Genomic DNA, 12,732 nt, shown 5'->3' on the forward strand with positions numbered 1-12,732 from the left:
TTAGAAAAACTTAACCAAAAATAAGTATATTGTATATGGAATTGAACGAAGAGATCGACATAAAATATACCCTTTCACCTATCAGCTTTGAAAATCCATGTGAAAGGATTAACCGTCTACTATTCTAGTGGGAAAAAAAAAATAGTACTTTCATATGTTTTGACACACCTTACAAAGAAATATTAAAATAGATTCACATTTTGTGATGAAGAAATTGTTTATAAAACAAAGGTAAATGGGAATGGAAAACAACTAGTCAAACCAAGTAAATGGGAATGGTGGTTTCAAAAAAAAAAAAAAAAAAAAAAAAAGGTAAATGGGAATGGAAAAATTACCTATCAAAATTAACCTAACTTACACTTCACGTATCCCTTATATACAACATTTATCTTACAATATATAGATCCTATACAATTATTGGTCCGACACCTGTTTCATGATAATTGTTTTTTATCATCAGACTAAAAAACCAATTAGTTTTTGGTAAACCCTAGATCTCTAATTTAACAAGAAGAAATTTTACTAGTTTGAGCTAATTGTAACCTATTTGCAAAATCATCCTTCTTTGTAAAAAATAATAAATATACGCAAAAAGAGCTTGCAAACTCATGGAAGATAAGCTTGTGGATGGAAAGAGATGGTTATTCAACCCACCCTTTAAGTTCTCTCCTGTGGTTTTTTTCTTTAGCCAAGTTGAGAAATTCTCATCTTGGGAAGTTTCCGATAATTAGAATTTTAATTTCATGGTCGATCCTAGAGCTAGCAGGATCCAAAACTTGCATAATTTCACACCATGTAGGAGCTATGAAAATTTTCCTATGTGAAGGACTTCTAAATGGTGAAACTTTAAAGGCTGCAAAATGTACATGAATCCACCTGGGACAATTTCGATTCTTAGGATTCATCTTTCAAAGAGAAGCATACCATTCACAAGCCTAAGACCCAGATCGAACATACAGTACATAATGGATGATTTGGAATACAAATGTGCAGATACATTAGAAACAATTTGAGTCAACAATACTTTATTTCATTAAATTGTAACTCAAACAAAGGGATTTCATGGCTCGGGTTGCATTTTCTCGCATTCTTCCCTGATCGACTGGAAAAGAATTGTGGAGAGATATCGTTCTCCAAAGCTGGGAAACACCACCTACAAGCATTTTAAATTCTCAAATGAGTTGATATGTGAGGGAATAAGGACAAAGATTATTTGGAATGAGCAATTAAATAATTAACAGCATATTCAACAACATATGGAGCTTTAAGTGCCATGCGCCAAAAAGAGAATTCATGGTCCATCATTTATAAATACTTAAATAGTTAGTGCAGATTTAAGTTTGACTGTTCCAGTTGCTGATGACACAGTTCAAAAAGTGCTGACAATGAGAACCACAGTTGCTTGAACCAACTAAAACACTTTAATTAAGTAATCCAGGCTCTTAAAGTGCTTCAACCTCATTGGAAACCAAGTTAACAAGAAATATATCATGTGTTAGATGGCCAGACTGCAGAACATCAGTCAACCAATCAATAAAAATACAAGCCAACCCATTAGCAGCCCTTTAAGTAATTTGTTGGTTTGACCAATGCCACAACAAGGTCAAACCCACAGACCTGAATGGATTCACATGTGACTGCTCTATTTTTTGGCTCGACATTACCAAAAGCAAAACATTTAAAAACATTGTTGAACAAAAAGAACCAAAAGAAAAAGGAGGCAACTATAACTAAAGTAATCCACCAATTGTGCAAAACCCAGGATACCAAAATTTGACTGGTTGGCTTTCAGTAGAAGAGTATAGGTTTATTAAGAAAGGTCCTTGTGCCAACTTTGCATGTCCACACTTTGCTATACTCTCCCTGCAGCTTGAACATCTTTTCTTTTTGGTCAACTTAAGGATATTCTATCACTAACCGCCAGAAAAGAAGTCTGGAATTGAAATACAAAAATCCATAGTACTAGTGCCATCATTTTACTTCTTGTTACCTCTGTTGTACCATCTAATTTGAATAAAATTAAGTTTTTCTTTTCCAATGACTGGGATTTGAACCCGGGGTCACTAGAGTTGACGACTTGTCTGACTGGATAAAATGAAACCTATCAATGACAGCCACTTCATATTTCAAGAAAATAATATAAATAATGGAAGATGAACATAGAAGTTACTGCAAAATCCTAGATACATACTAATATACAAGCTATAAAAAGGTTAAACAAAAGAGACTGAGAACATAATTCTCAAAGCATAATTCTAGTTATCTGATATGTGAAAACAACTGCAGCAGTTTAAGCTGTGCTGGTGTGAAAAGTACCCCCTAAAACCAAAGCCTAAGCACAGCCAATATAGAATCAGACACCAGCTAATTCAAAGTCCAGCCTATCCAATAGTCCACCAGATCATTTCCTAGTTGTACGGTTGGGTGGGTATTGTTTGTTTGCTAGGCAAGGTACAATATTAATTAATCATCCAGGACAACCTTTACTTCCTAAAAATGTTTTATTGATTCCTTTTAAGCCTTGTTACTCAATATCTGCCAATTTACTGATTCTACCTAATCATTTTAATTTTTAGGGTACATCAGGCCCAAGGATAGGCATGGGCCTGATGTACACTAATATGACTATTGAAGTTGGTTTTATTCTCAGAATGATGTTCTAATTTTCCAGAGTGGGCAACTTTCTGCTTTTTAGAGCTGCAGCTAGCTCAAGATGGATTTATTTCTCACTAGTTTCATTGTTAATTAAAACAAAAAAGGGACATACTGCAATAAGCTTCCCTGCATTCTCAGGTCTCTTTCCAACCTTCAAGGCAGCAGCAGCAGCAGCTCCAGAGGAGATACCCACCTGGTTAGAAAAGATACCACTTAAGAAAAGAGCAATAATTTAGCAAATACATACATGCATACATACCTTAACAGGCACACGTGTATGTGTGCTTTATATTTGTGTATATACGAGAGAGAGAGAGAGAGAGAGAAGGCTTCCTTCTTTTAATTATTTATTTGGTAAACAATTCCTTACCCTACAAGTGGATTGAACCCGAAACTCCTTGAATAGAGGGATTTTTTTGGGTGGGGGGTGGGTTTTTGGGTTTTTGGGGGGGGGGGGGGGTTGGGGCTAAATGTAAATGAAAGTACCATATATGTATTAAACAGAAATCCACTAAAACATAAAGAGGTTATGCCATTGTCAACTCAGAAGAAGAAAAAGCATATTGACAACCTCCCACTACTTCTGATCACTTTGATGAGTGGGAATGTGCTAATATATGCACAAAAAATCCAACTGCACAATACTGAAAAATTGGGCAGAACAATCTATTGCCACCTCAGTTGATTTACAAGTTTTGTTGGTTCCTTTCAATTAACTAAATAATAAAATGAACTAGATGTAGATCTTACTAGTGAGACATTCATGACTATAATGTAACTGCTCTTTTAGTATACATATGATGGTAAGTTACACAGGCACAAGGGGGAGCAGGTGCCAATTGCCCTCTGGGTATCTTTACATGAGTAAAAGGATTTATCTGATCGATTATTAAACCTGATAAGAAAGAGTCTACCTTTAATCATTTTGTTCTGTTTTCATCTTTCTCTAGTTAACAAAAACTTATTTCCAGCAATTCTAGTGCATTCATGTCAACACAGAGGGGAATGCATATACAACAGGGCATACTGTTTGAATTTGGCTTCATCTTCAATTTTGAGATGGTCAAAAAAATAAATAAAAATCACTAACCAGCAACCCTTCCTGGAGTGCTAATTGCTTTGCAGTTTCAACAGCTTCATCACTTGATATCTGCCAAATCACAGCATATGAATCAAGTAAAATACACCAGAAAAGAGTTTATTTACATGAAAAATACTAGTGCCTGCATGACTAGACATACTGCATGTGCTCACTAATCGCAGATGCATGCTTTACTAGCGGACAACTAAACTAAAAAATCAGGAAAGATAGGCATTGAAGCCAGTGGTCTAAGCATTTTTCTTTTGTTTTGAAAGATTATTGTGACAAGAAGAATTTACTAAATAAAACCAATGTTTGTGTGAAGGCCAAGACAACCTATGTTCATGTGTAAGGAAAGTCCTATGTGTCGTGTTATTAGATGAGTATGTACTGCAAAAATAAGGCTAGTGAAAGACCCTCATTAAGATCCTCCAGTCTTCATTTGCACAAGCAAAAAGGTCATATCTGAGCTAGTTTAAACTGCATTACATAGCAGCAACAAAGATAATGACCAAGTGATAACTTTGATCCATAACTAAAAGAGTTAGTATATTCTGAAAGTTAGCATCTGCACATAGCATAATTCCAAGTAATAAACTTGATTATGCTGAGTAACCAATCACATTAACAAGAATCCATTGCATAATGATACATAGATGCAGGAATAGCAAAATTCCATGTTAAGATGAGCAAAGCTTGTATTTCCCAAATCAACAAAAGTCCCATTACTTGGTATTGAGGTGGTCAGTTATCCACAACATAAGGAGATTCCACAACCTCCCTAAGTAGAGAAAGAAAATAAATAATCCAATTGAAGAGAATATGGCAAATCATAGAATTAACACTTACCTCTATGATTTCATCAACAACTTCTTGATCCAAATTCCTGGGTACAAAACCAGCTCCAATTCCTTGAATCTTATGAGGACCTGCATATAAATGATGGCAGCAAGATTAGAAAAAAATTTAATAACTAAGTAATAGAAAATTAGATTTAACTGATAATGGGACAAAAGCTTATTTGTTCTCTCACCAGGTTTTCCACCAGAAAGTATGTTGCTTTCTGTAGGTTCTATACCGATTACCTGATACATCATGGAGTCGAATGAGAATGCTCACAAATAAATAAATAAACAGATTAATAAGGCAAAAGAAGATAGCCCTTTCTTTGAAAACATTTTTCCCACCATTCAGGGCAATCACATACACAAAATCGAAGACAAATATCCTATATGGTTTGGCAAAATTTACCTTTATTTTAGGATTTTGCTGTTTAAGGAACCGACCAACACCAGAAATAGTTCCACCAGTTCCAATGCCTGCTATAAATATATCCACCTTGCCTCTTGTATCTTCCCAAATTTCTGGACCAGTTGTTTCATAGTGTATCTGCACATTAAGACATTAATTTCCAAATTTTTGTATCTCATTGTATCAAAGCCAACAAGCTATAACTACATGGAAGATCTCTAGGCCACAACATTAACCTGATAGTGTTATCCGACCTACATGACTAGAGATATCTTCTAGGAACAACTAAGAACACTTTTTTAGAAAAGTCTTGAATTTGAGTAGTCAATCTCTAAAATAACATCAGCTTCATATATGTGGCTAGCTAGAAGTTGATCAAAACATCATTGACATCATCATCAACAACAACACTACTCTATATTTTATTAATAATAAAATAATCATCACAACCAATACATTTCGAAAGACAAATTGTCCAAGACAAAAAGAACATGATATTTGACTTGGTGTCATCTAGAAAGGACCCTAGACTGGTATACTCATTTCAGGTTTTTTATACAATCCTATTTAGAGATCCAAAAATAAGGTTCACAACATTTTGGCAAGTCAATCCCATCAGTCCAACACATGAAGAACACTTAGATGGCTCCTCACAGCTATTCTGTAATATAAATAAACAAATCAGCATATTATTCTGAATCGATGGGATTGCCCTGATTTTGTGAAATGTTTCAGTTAATGACCGGTCGACCACACTTTGCTCCGCATGTTCTTTAATTGGAAAAGAAAATATAAAGCAACGATAATCCTAGCAAAGTGTGAGTACATCAGGCATCCTCCCTCTCAGACATGAGTTTTCCCTTCAGTTGGTATTCACCAAGTCCATGACACAAGGTAGCAGTAAAAAGCAATGCCAGAGTAGAGGTATACACTAATTCCTAAGATAAATATGAAGTGCAGCAAGTTATGAAAATACTGTGACCACAAACCTTAGGATTAGCAGCATTGTCAAATTGTTGAAGCATGTAGGCATTGGGTGTGCTTTTCAAAATCTCTTCAGCCTTTTGAACTGCTCCCTTCATGCCCTTTGCTGAATCAGTCAATACAAGCTCAGCCCCGAATGCTTTTAAAAGAACCCTTCTTTCCAAACTCATTGATGCTGGCATTGTCAAGATGAGTCTATATCCTTTTGAAGCAGCAATAAACGCAAGACCAATGCCTGTGTTTCCACTTGTAGGTTCCACCAGAATACTCTAAAAAATACACAAAAGAGAACAGCTATCTCAGAATGACTTTGGAAGCTATGCAAGAACAACTAGATGAAGTTCAAATTCAAAAATCTCTGTGTCAGAATGGAAGCTGAAAAAATAATGTGAATAGTTATTTGTGAGGAGTCATCTCATGCAAATTCTAACAAAAATACCAAACAATAGTATTTGTTCAAATTTAAATATAAAAGACAACTAACACATTTGGACTTGATTTACTTCGTTCCGGCACAAAAGTGATATTATGATCCTAGTGTCCCACATGAATTAAGTGTAAGATTAACCATGTGTTTATAGGCTCTTGGGCACCCTCCCCTTGCAAGTTGGTTTTCAAAGGTGAGTTCTACCGATGGGTTTCTAACAGGTGACAAATAAGCAACTCAATGGTTCACTAAGTCAATCCACTATAGTCTATAGGAGGCCTTTAGTTTTCACAATATTCAAAACCCTAAAAATTCTTTGTCATCACAATTGCAAGTAGTGTTTGCTATTGGCATTTCCAGTATAATATCAAACTTGGCACTATAAAGCAAAAACTATTTAATGCAAAACCTGAATGATATATCCAATTACTGGCTTGAAGTATGTGTGAAGCAGGCCCTTTGTCATCTATGACAAAAGTCATGCATCAAGGCCCACTTCCAGCTACAGAAAGACCCAACCCTAAATTGATCCTCAAACTAAAAGTCAAGGTCTGATGGTAAATCATAGCTCTAGCTTTAGGCTTATAGAAACAATGCTAATATAGCATCAAAAGTATTTCAGTATTTATGCTTAGAAAAATTTGCATACAGCATCAGTCATCATTCTCTGTCAAGTTGATTTTTGTTGAGGCAGCTAATCAAAGGAAGGCTACCTTGTTTTATAAGAAGCCAAATTTCCAGCCCCAAAGTGCTCATATCGAGAAAAACCATAAGACAATTCTTCCATTAAAGTAAGTTCACATTACAATTCCAACAATATGCATAAGAGTAGTACCTACTGCCCCTTACCTTTCCAGGCGTTATAAGTCCTTTTTGTTCTGCATCAGTTACCATACTGTAACCTATTCTGCAGCCAAATATCAGAATCATTAGTGAGAATATTAAAAATCAATTCCCAAGTCTAATTCCAAAGAGTTTTAAGGCCAGAAATTAGGATATTAGCTTTTCATATGGATGAGATTATGTGATCCTCATAGTATAGGAACAAGACATATGGGTCCTTAAGGATTAAGATCCTCTAAAGAGTTCCTAAGTTAATTCCATTATGGAGTTTTTAAAATTCTATCCATAAATTGTGAAATAAATGAATTGGATTTGTCACATCATCAATGATGTAAAATAGATACCAAAATTGTAATAGTCAATGCTTGTTTAAATGCTAATGATATGGAAAAATCAAATCCACTCATTTTGCATTGGATGGATACGATTGTAAGAACTCAATAGTGGAGTTAGCCTAGGAATTCTATCTAGTCTTTAATCACTATAAATTAACATATTTGCTGCCTAAATTGTGAACTTGATAGAAACTTAGAACAGAGAGCTAGATTACTGGCTTAAGAAATGACCTTTAAAAAAAAATATATAAAAAAAATAAAAAATGATAATATTGACAATCTGACTTATGGGACATCCTGGATTTTTTTTTTTGAAAATCAACTATCCACATAGAAAAATAAAAAGGAACCTTGTAAGAACATTCGTAAGACCAGATAATTCTCAAAGTGGGTCATGCCAATTATCACTTCTACCTTAATTCTTGAAAACCTTGAATACTAACTACAAGATGCTCATAAAAGTTTAATAAATAAAGTAGCATTTTTTACTTACCTGTCCTTGACACTACAACACGGCTCCATGATCTCAAGCTTGGCAGCAATATTTGCTACAGACCCCTTTACAATATTATTCAGGTAAACCATTGGGGTTTTCCCAATAAGCTGTGTCACAAAGTAACCAATAGAAAAAATAAGTAAGAGCAGTTTGATGTTTTTATGGATTAGTATTCTTTTATGTATGCAATAAAAGAAGACAGCTTTATTGATATAGCCATGGAACAAGAGTCAAAGTCGTTGTCTTTAGAGAAATTTTCAGTTTTGACAGCTTAAGAGCTTTCCATGTGTGAGGCCATCATGCCGTATCCGATTGAAGCAAATCTATATACTTTCAAAGGTTATATAATGAGAGTCTCAGGGTTAAAATAGTTTTAAATTGAGTCATTAGTTTATAAGTTAAAGTTAGTTTATGAGGGAAAAATAGAAATTTCATAAAAGTCCTGTGCATAATTTTTTTTCTTAGGGTTAGTTTTTAAATAATGCTTGATCTAGATTATTCTAGAGCTTCTTAAAGGTATCAGGAGTCTTTTATTCAGACTTTCATTAATGGAAAATGAGGCTAAAGTGCCTAGGGTATTCTTATCTCTCTTTCTCTTTGGTGCACAGTTACTGTTCACGTCATGTTTCATACAGTCCACAAACAGCAACAAATTACTCTCCTTTTGTTCTTCTTTACAACCCCAAATCATGCTTGTCTCCTTACCTATCAAAACATTAAAATCCCACATATTTTCTCTAGTAATATCCACCAAATAACATATCAAATTAGCCATAAATCCCAAAGCACAACTGTTGTCCATATTTTCCAGCAATCTTTTTTTTTTTTTAATTATTTTTTTTATTAGTAATAAATTTACAAATAAAATGATTACTTCATGCTCAGGATGATGAGCACTCTGTAACTAAAAAAATTACAGAAGGTTATGCACAAAATAGAAGTGATTCTGTGAAATCTTTAAGAGTGTTGCAATGTAAGACCCCAAGCATGAGACCAATAAAAAAGAGTTCTAATCAACAATGCTTCCAAATGAATATTTGATTTGTCAAAATATTTAATAGTGTGATTATTTTTCTCCTTTCCCAAGATCCACATCAAACATAATGGTACCACATTTCAAATCTCCGAAGAGTGTCTCCCAAACTAATTCTTCCACCCAAACAAAAGATCTGCCACCCTCCTTGTTGGTACCCAATGGATCCTAAATGTTCTAAAAAACAGACACCACAAACCATAGGCTACATCACAATGAATGAACAAATGATCTACTTCTCTCCACTACACCGGCACATGCAACACCATCCAACCAAGGTAAATCCTCGCTTTGTGAGATTATCACAGTTAAGGATCTTTCCCTACGCCACTGTCTAAACAAAAAACAAGACCATCTTAGGAGCCTTAAAATGCCAAACACTCTTTCAGGGGAAAGAGTTAGTTGGTGTATTGTGGATAACATCATAATAAGAGCGAACAGTAAAGACACCACCCTCTTTCCATTTCAACATTATCTTGTCACGCCCATCTCTCCAAAGAATATTGGAGTAAAGAAGATCTAGAAAAAACCTTCTGACTCCAACTCCCAATCATGAACATCTCTGTGAAATTCCATGTTCCAGATCCAGCCTTCCCCACCTACTGGGCTATCCATGACTGAATGGACTGAGGCATTATGATCAATTGAGCAAGGCAGTTAATCAGGATACAATTCTTTAAGAGACTGACTTCCATACCAAACATCATTCGAAAAGCTCTATTGAGTGTCGTCCCCGACCTCAAAATACACATATTGCTGCAAAGTGCCCCAACTCATCCTAATACCCCGCCATAGGCTATACCCATGAGGTACCCTAACAGAACCCAAAGTCCAACCACCCCATTCCTCCCCAAATTTCTTAGAATCACCTGTCTCCATAAAAGTGTAACCCTCAGTCCCAAATCACTTAACCACTTTTACAATCAGGCCTGATTAAAGTTTCCCAACCTTCAAATCCTCAAGCGTTTGAAGTAATAGAACACACAGTCCCCATGCCACCAAAGGGAACTTAAACTCCACGTTTGAGGTGCCACACAAAAAATTTCTTTGTAATTTCTCAAACCTATTTGCCACACTAGTAGGAATAGTAAATAATGAAAGGTAATAACTTAGTAAACTTGAAAGTGTACTTTTTAACAGCCTACAGTCCATTTTCGTCAAAATAGGATTCCAAATCAATGTCACCTTAAGAAAGCACCTAAAGGCATCCCAAGATAAGTAAATGGTAATTCCCAATTTCACAACCATGAATATCAACCAACTCTTCCATATTACCCACATTGCTTACCGCAGACCACCTCACTCTTATCCAAATTGACTTTCAGACTTGTAACAACCACAAAGCATGTAGCTTAACTGCACTTCTTGTTGTTTCCAACAAAGATGTCTGGGTTCAAATCTCCCCTCCCCCAATTATCAAATTATCAAAAATATCCAATGCTATTTCTAATAACTAGAAATAGAGATGCAAAGATGGCAGATTATATGGATTTATTGACATATAATGTTCAGTGGAATCCATCTTTTATTCAGGTGGTATAAGATTAGAGTCCATAGAATCCTTCTTAGATGATTTATATGCTACAAAGGTTAGAAGGGAAGAAGAGGATGGAATTATCTGGATGCCTTTCAAAAGTCAAGGCTTTAGAGTAAACAGTTATTTTAAAGCTTTGAGCAACAGGGGCAATGCAAACTTTCCTTGGGAAGCTCTTTGGCAAGTCAAAGCTTTCCCTCATGTAGCTTTCTTTTTGCCAGACAGCAGAGAGGGGTGAAATTTTAACAATGGACAACCTAAGGAAATAGGATATAATTATTACATACTGGTGTTGAAGGTGTAGATTTAATGGAGAATCCGTGGATCATATTTTTCTTCATTGTGAGTTAGCTAAAGGCTTATTGTTGTTTGTTTGGAGCTTATTTGAAGTCAACTCAGCGATGCCTAGGACAATGCTTGATCTATTGGCCTGTTGGAAAGATAGCTTGGGAAAAATAAAAAATAAATACTCAAGGTAATGTTGTGGAGAGCTGTTCCTTTGTGTTTGATGTGGCGCATTTGGAGAGAGAGAACGCACGCACAATTGAAGGGTAGTGAGCTAGCAGTGTTTCATCTAAAGTTCCTGTTCCTGTGGTCTTTACATGCACTCTAGCTGACTGCTAATTCATTCACTTCTTCAAATCTGTTAGAATTCATCGACTTCTTTTATTTTAGATGTTAATTTTGTATTCTTTTATTTTCTCTTTCCTTTTGGGTGTTCCCATGTATACTTCTCATGTACTAGGGTAGCGCCCATTTTTGTTCGTTAATTGAATTACAATTATCTATCAAAAAATTCCCAAACAAAAGTAATGGTTTTACCAGATCAAGAATTACTTATAGTTCTCAGAATTTTATTGACTCACATTTTTCTTTTATTTCCCTTTTATTATTATTATTATTATTTTTAACTATATGTATATAGAACTACATTCACACAATATTTTCAAGGATTAAATAAAAAGGAAAAAATGATTGACCCACTTCACTATTTTATCCCAGAAAATGCCAATTTTCTTCACCTTAAAAATATAATTAATTTACATAACAACTCACTCCTCTTATTGGCCCAGCATAATCAATTAAATCAAACTGGTTTCAAGAGCTGTTATTTTCATCCTATTTTACAGTTAAATTGACCTCAAAACCTTGCTACCATAGTGACAGTAAGAGTTGACCATCAATAATCACAAAAAGTACAAAGAAGATTCAAAGATAAAAAATTTTCTCCAAATTGCCTCTTCTGAATCACGAATGAGTAACATTAGGCGATTCCCATCCATATTCTTCAGAATTACTCATTTCATGGTTTCCATTAATTATCATGTAAAAAATCACCTTATTGCCAGACCTTAAGGACATTTTCATCAACATTGAAAATTCCAAATAATAAGAACAACCAATTCCAATTCCAATGAACCATTTCATCCAAAACCAATACAACTTTAATATGAATTTTCAACAAAGTAAAAGAACCCAATTCATAATTCCAAAACACAATCCCAAGAACAACATTATTATCTCATTCTCATATGAATAACATACTTATCAGAATCAGCCAAATCCAAGAAACCAAAGCGACCCATTTCCTAATTCTCAAATTTATCCTTGAAAAAACAACAAAAGACAACAAATTGGGTTTATAATCTGACCTGAGAAACATCCTCAGCAATGTTGAGACCCTCAATCTCAGTGGGGGCTTTCACAGACACAGCCTTGCAGACAATAGAACAACCTGAAGAAGAAGAAGAGAGCTTGTTGCTGTTGCTGCTGATGCTGATGCTTCCAGAATTCTTGGTGTTCCTAAACAACCTCAAAGAGTTTGTTGTGGTGGGGCCCACCCAGGTGGTTTTTTGTCTCAAAGTACGAGAAGGGTCAGTAACAAAGAGTTCAGATTTGGAGTTGATCAGATAAGCAGACGAAGCAGCAGCCATTGTTCGTTTACTGCTTTGCTTTGTCTTTCTTTTGGTGTTTGTGTTATTGACCTCTGCCCTGCCTCTGCTTCTGCTTGCTTTATATGAAAAAAGTGAGCCACTCTTTTCTATTTTCTTCACCAGAAAAAGTGAGCCACTCTTTTAAAAATCAAGACTTTA

The 12,732-nt window shown here is 35.1% G+C and overlaps 1 protein-coding gene across 1 annotated transcript; it reads right to left on the minus strand.

Annotated features, from left to right (window-relative positions):
* Positions 1-861: 861 nt before the first annotated feature.
* On the minus strand, positions 862-12,732 carry LOC115963392 (cysteine synthase, chloroplastic/chromoplastic-like). Its single transcript, XM_031082375.1, has 10 exons — positions 12,292-12,732; positions 8,070-8,179; positions 7,248-7,305; positions 5,977-6,240; positions 4,988-5,125; positions 4,770-4,821; positions 4,586-4,665; positions 3,746-3,805; positions 2,768-2,848; positions 862-1,153 (listed from the first exon to the last, which is right to left on the minus strand). The coding sequence occupies exons 1-10, from the start codon at positions 12,571-12,573 to the stop codon at positions 1,061-1,063; spliced, it is 1,218 nt and encodes a 405-aa protein (XP_030938235.1). The 5' UTR covers positions 12,574-12,732; the 3' UTR covers positions 862-1,060.

The sequence above is a fragment of the Quercus lobata genome, chromosome 10, assembly GCF_001633185.2.
Source record: "Quercus lobata isolate SW786 chromosome 10, ValleyOak3.0 Primary Assembly, whole genome shotgun sequence".
Lineage (NCBI taxonomy): Eukaryota > Viridiplantae > Streptophyta > Magnoliopsida > Fagales > Fagaceae > Quercus > Quercus lobata.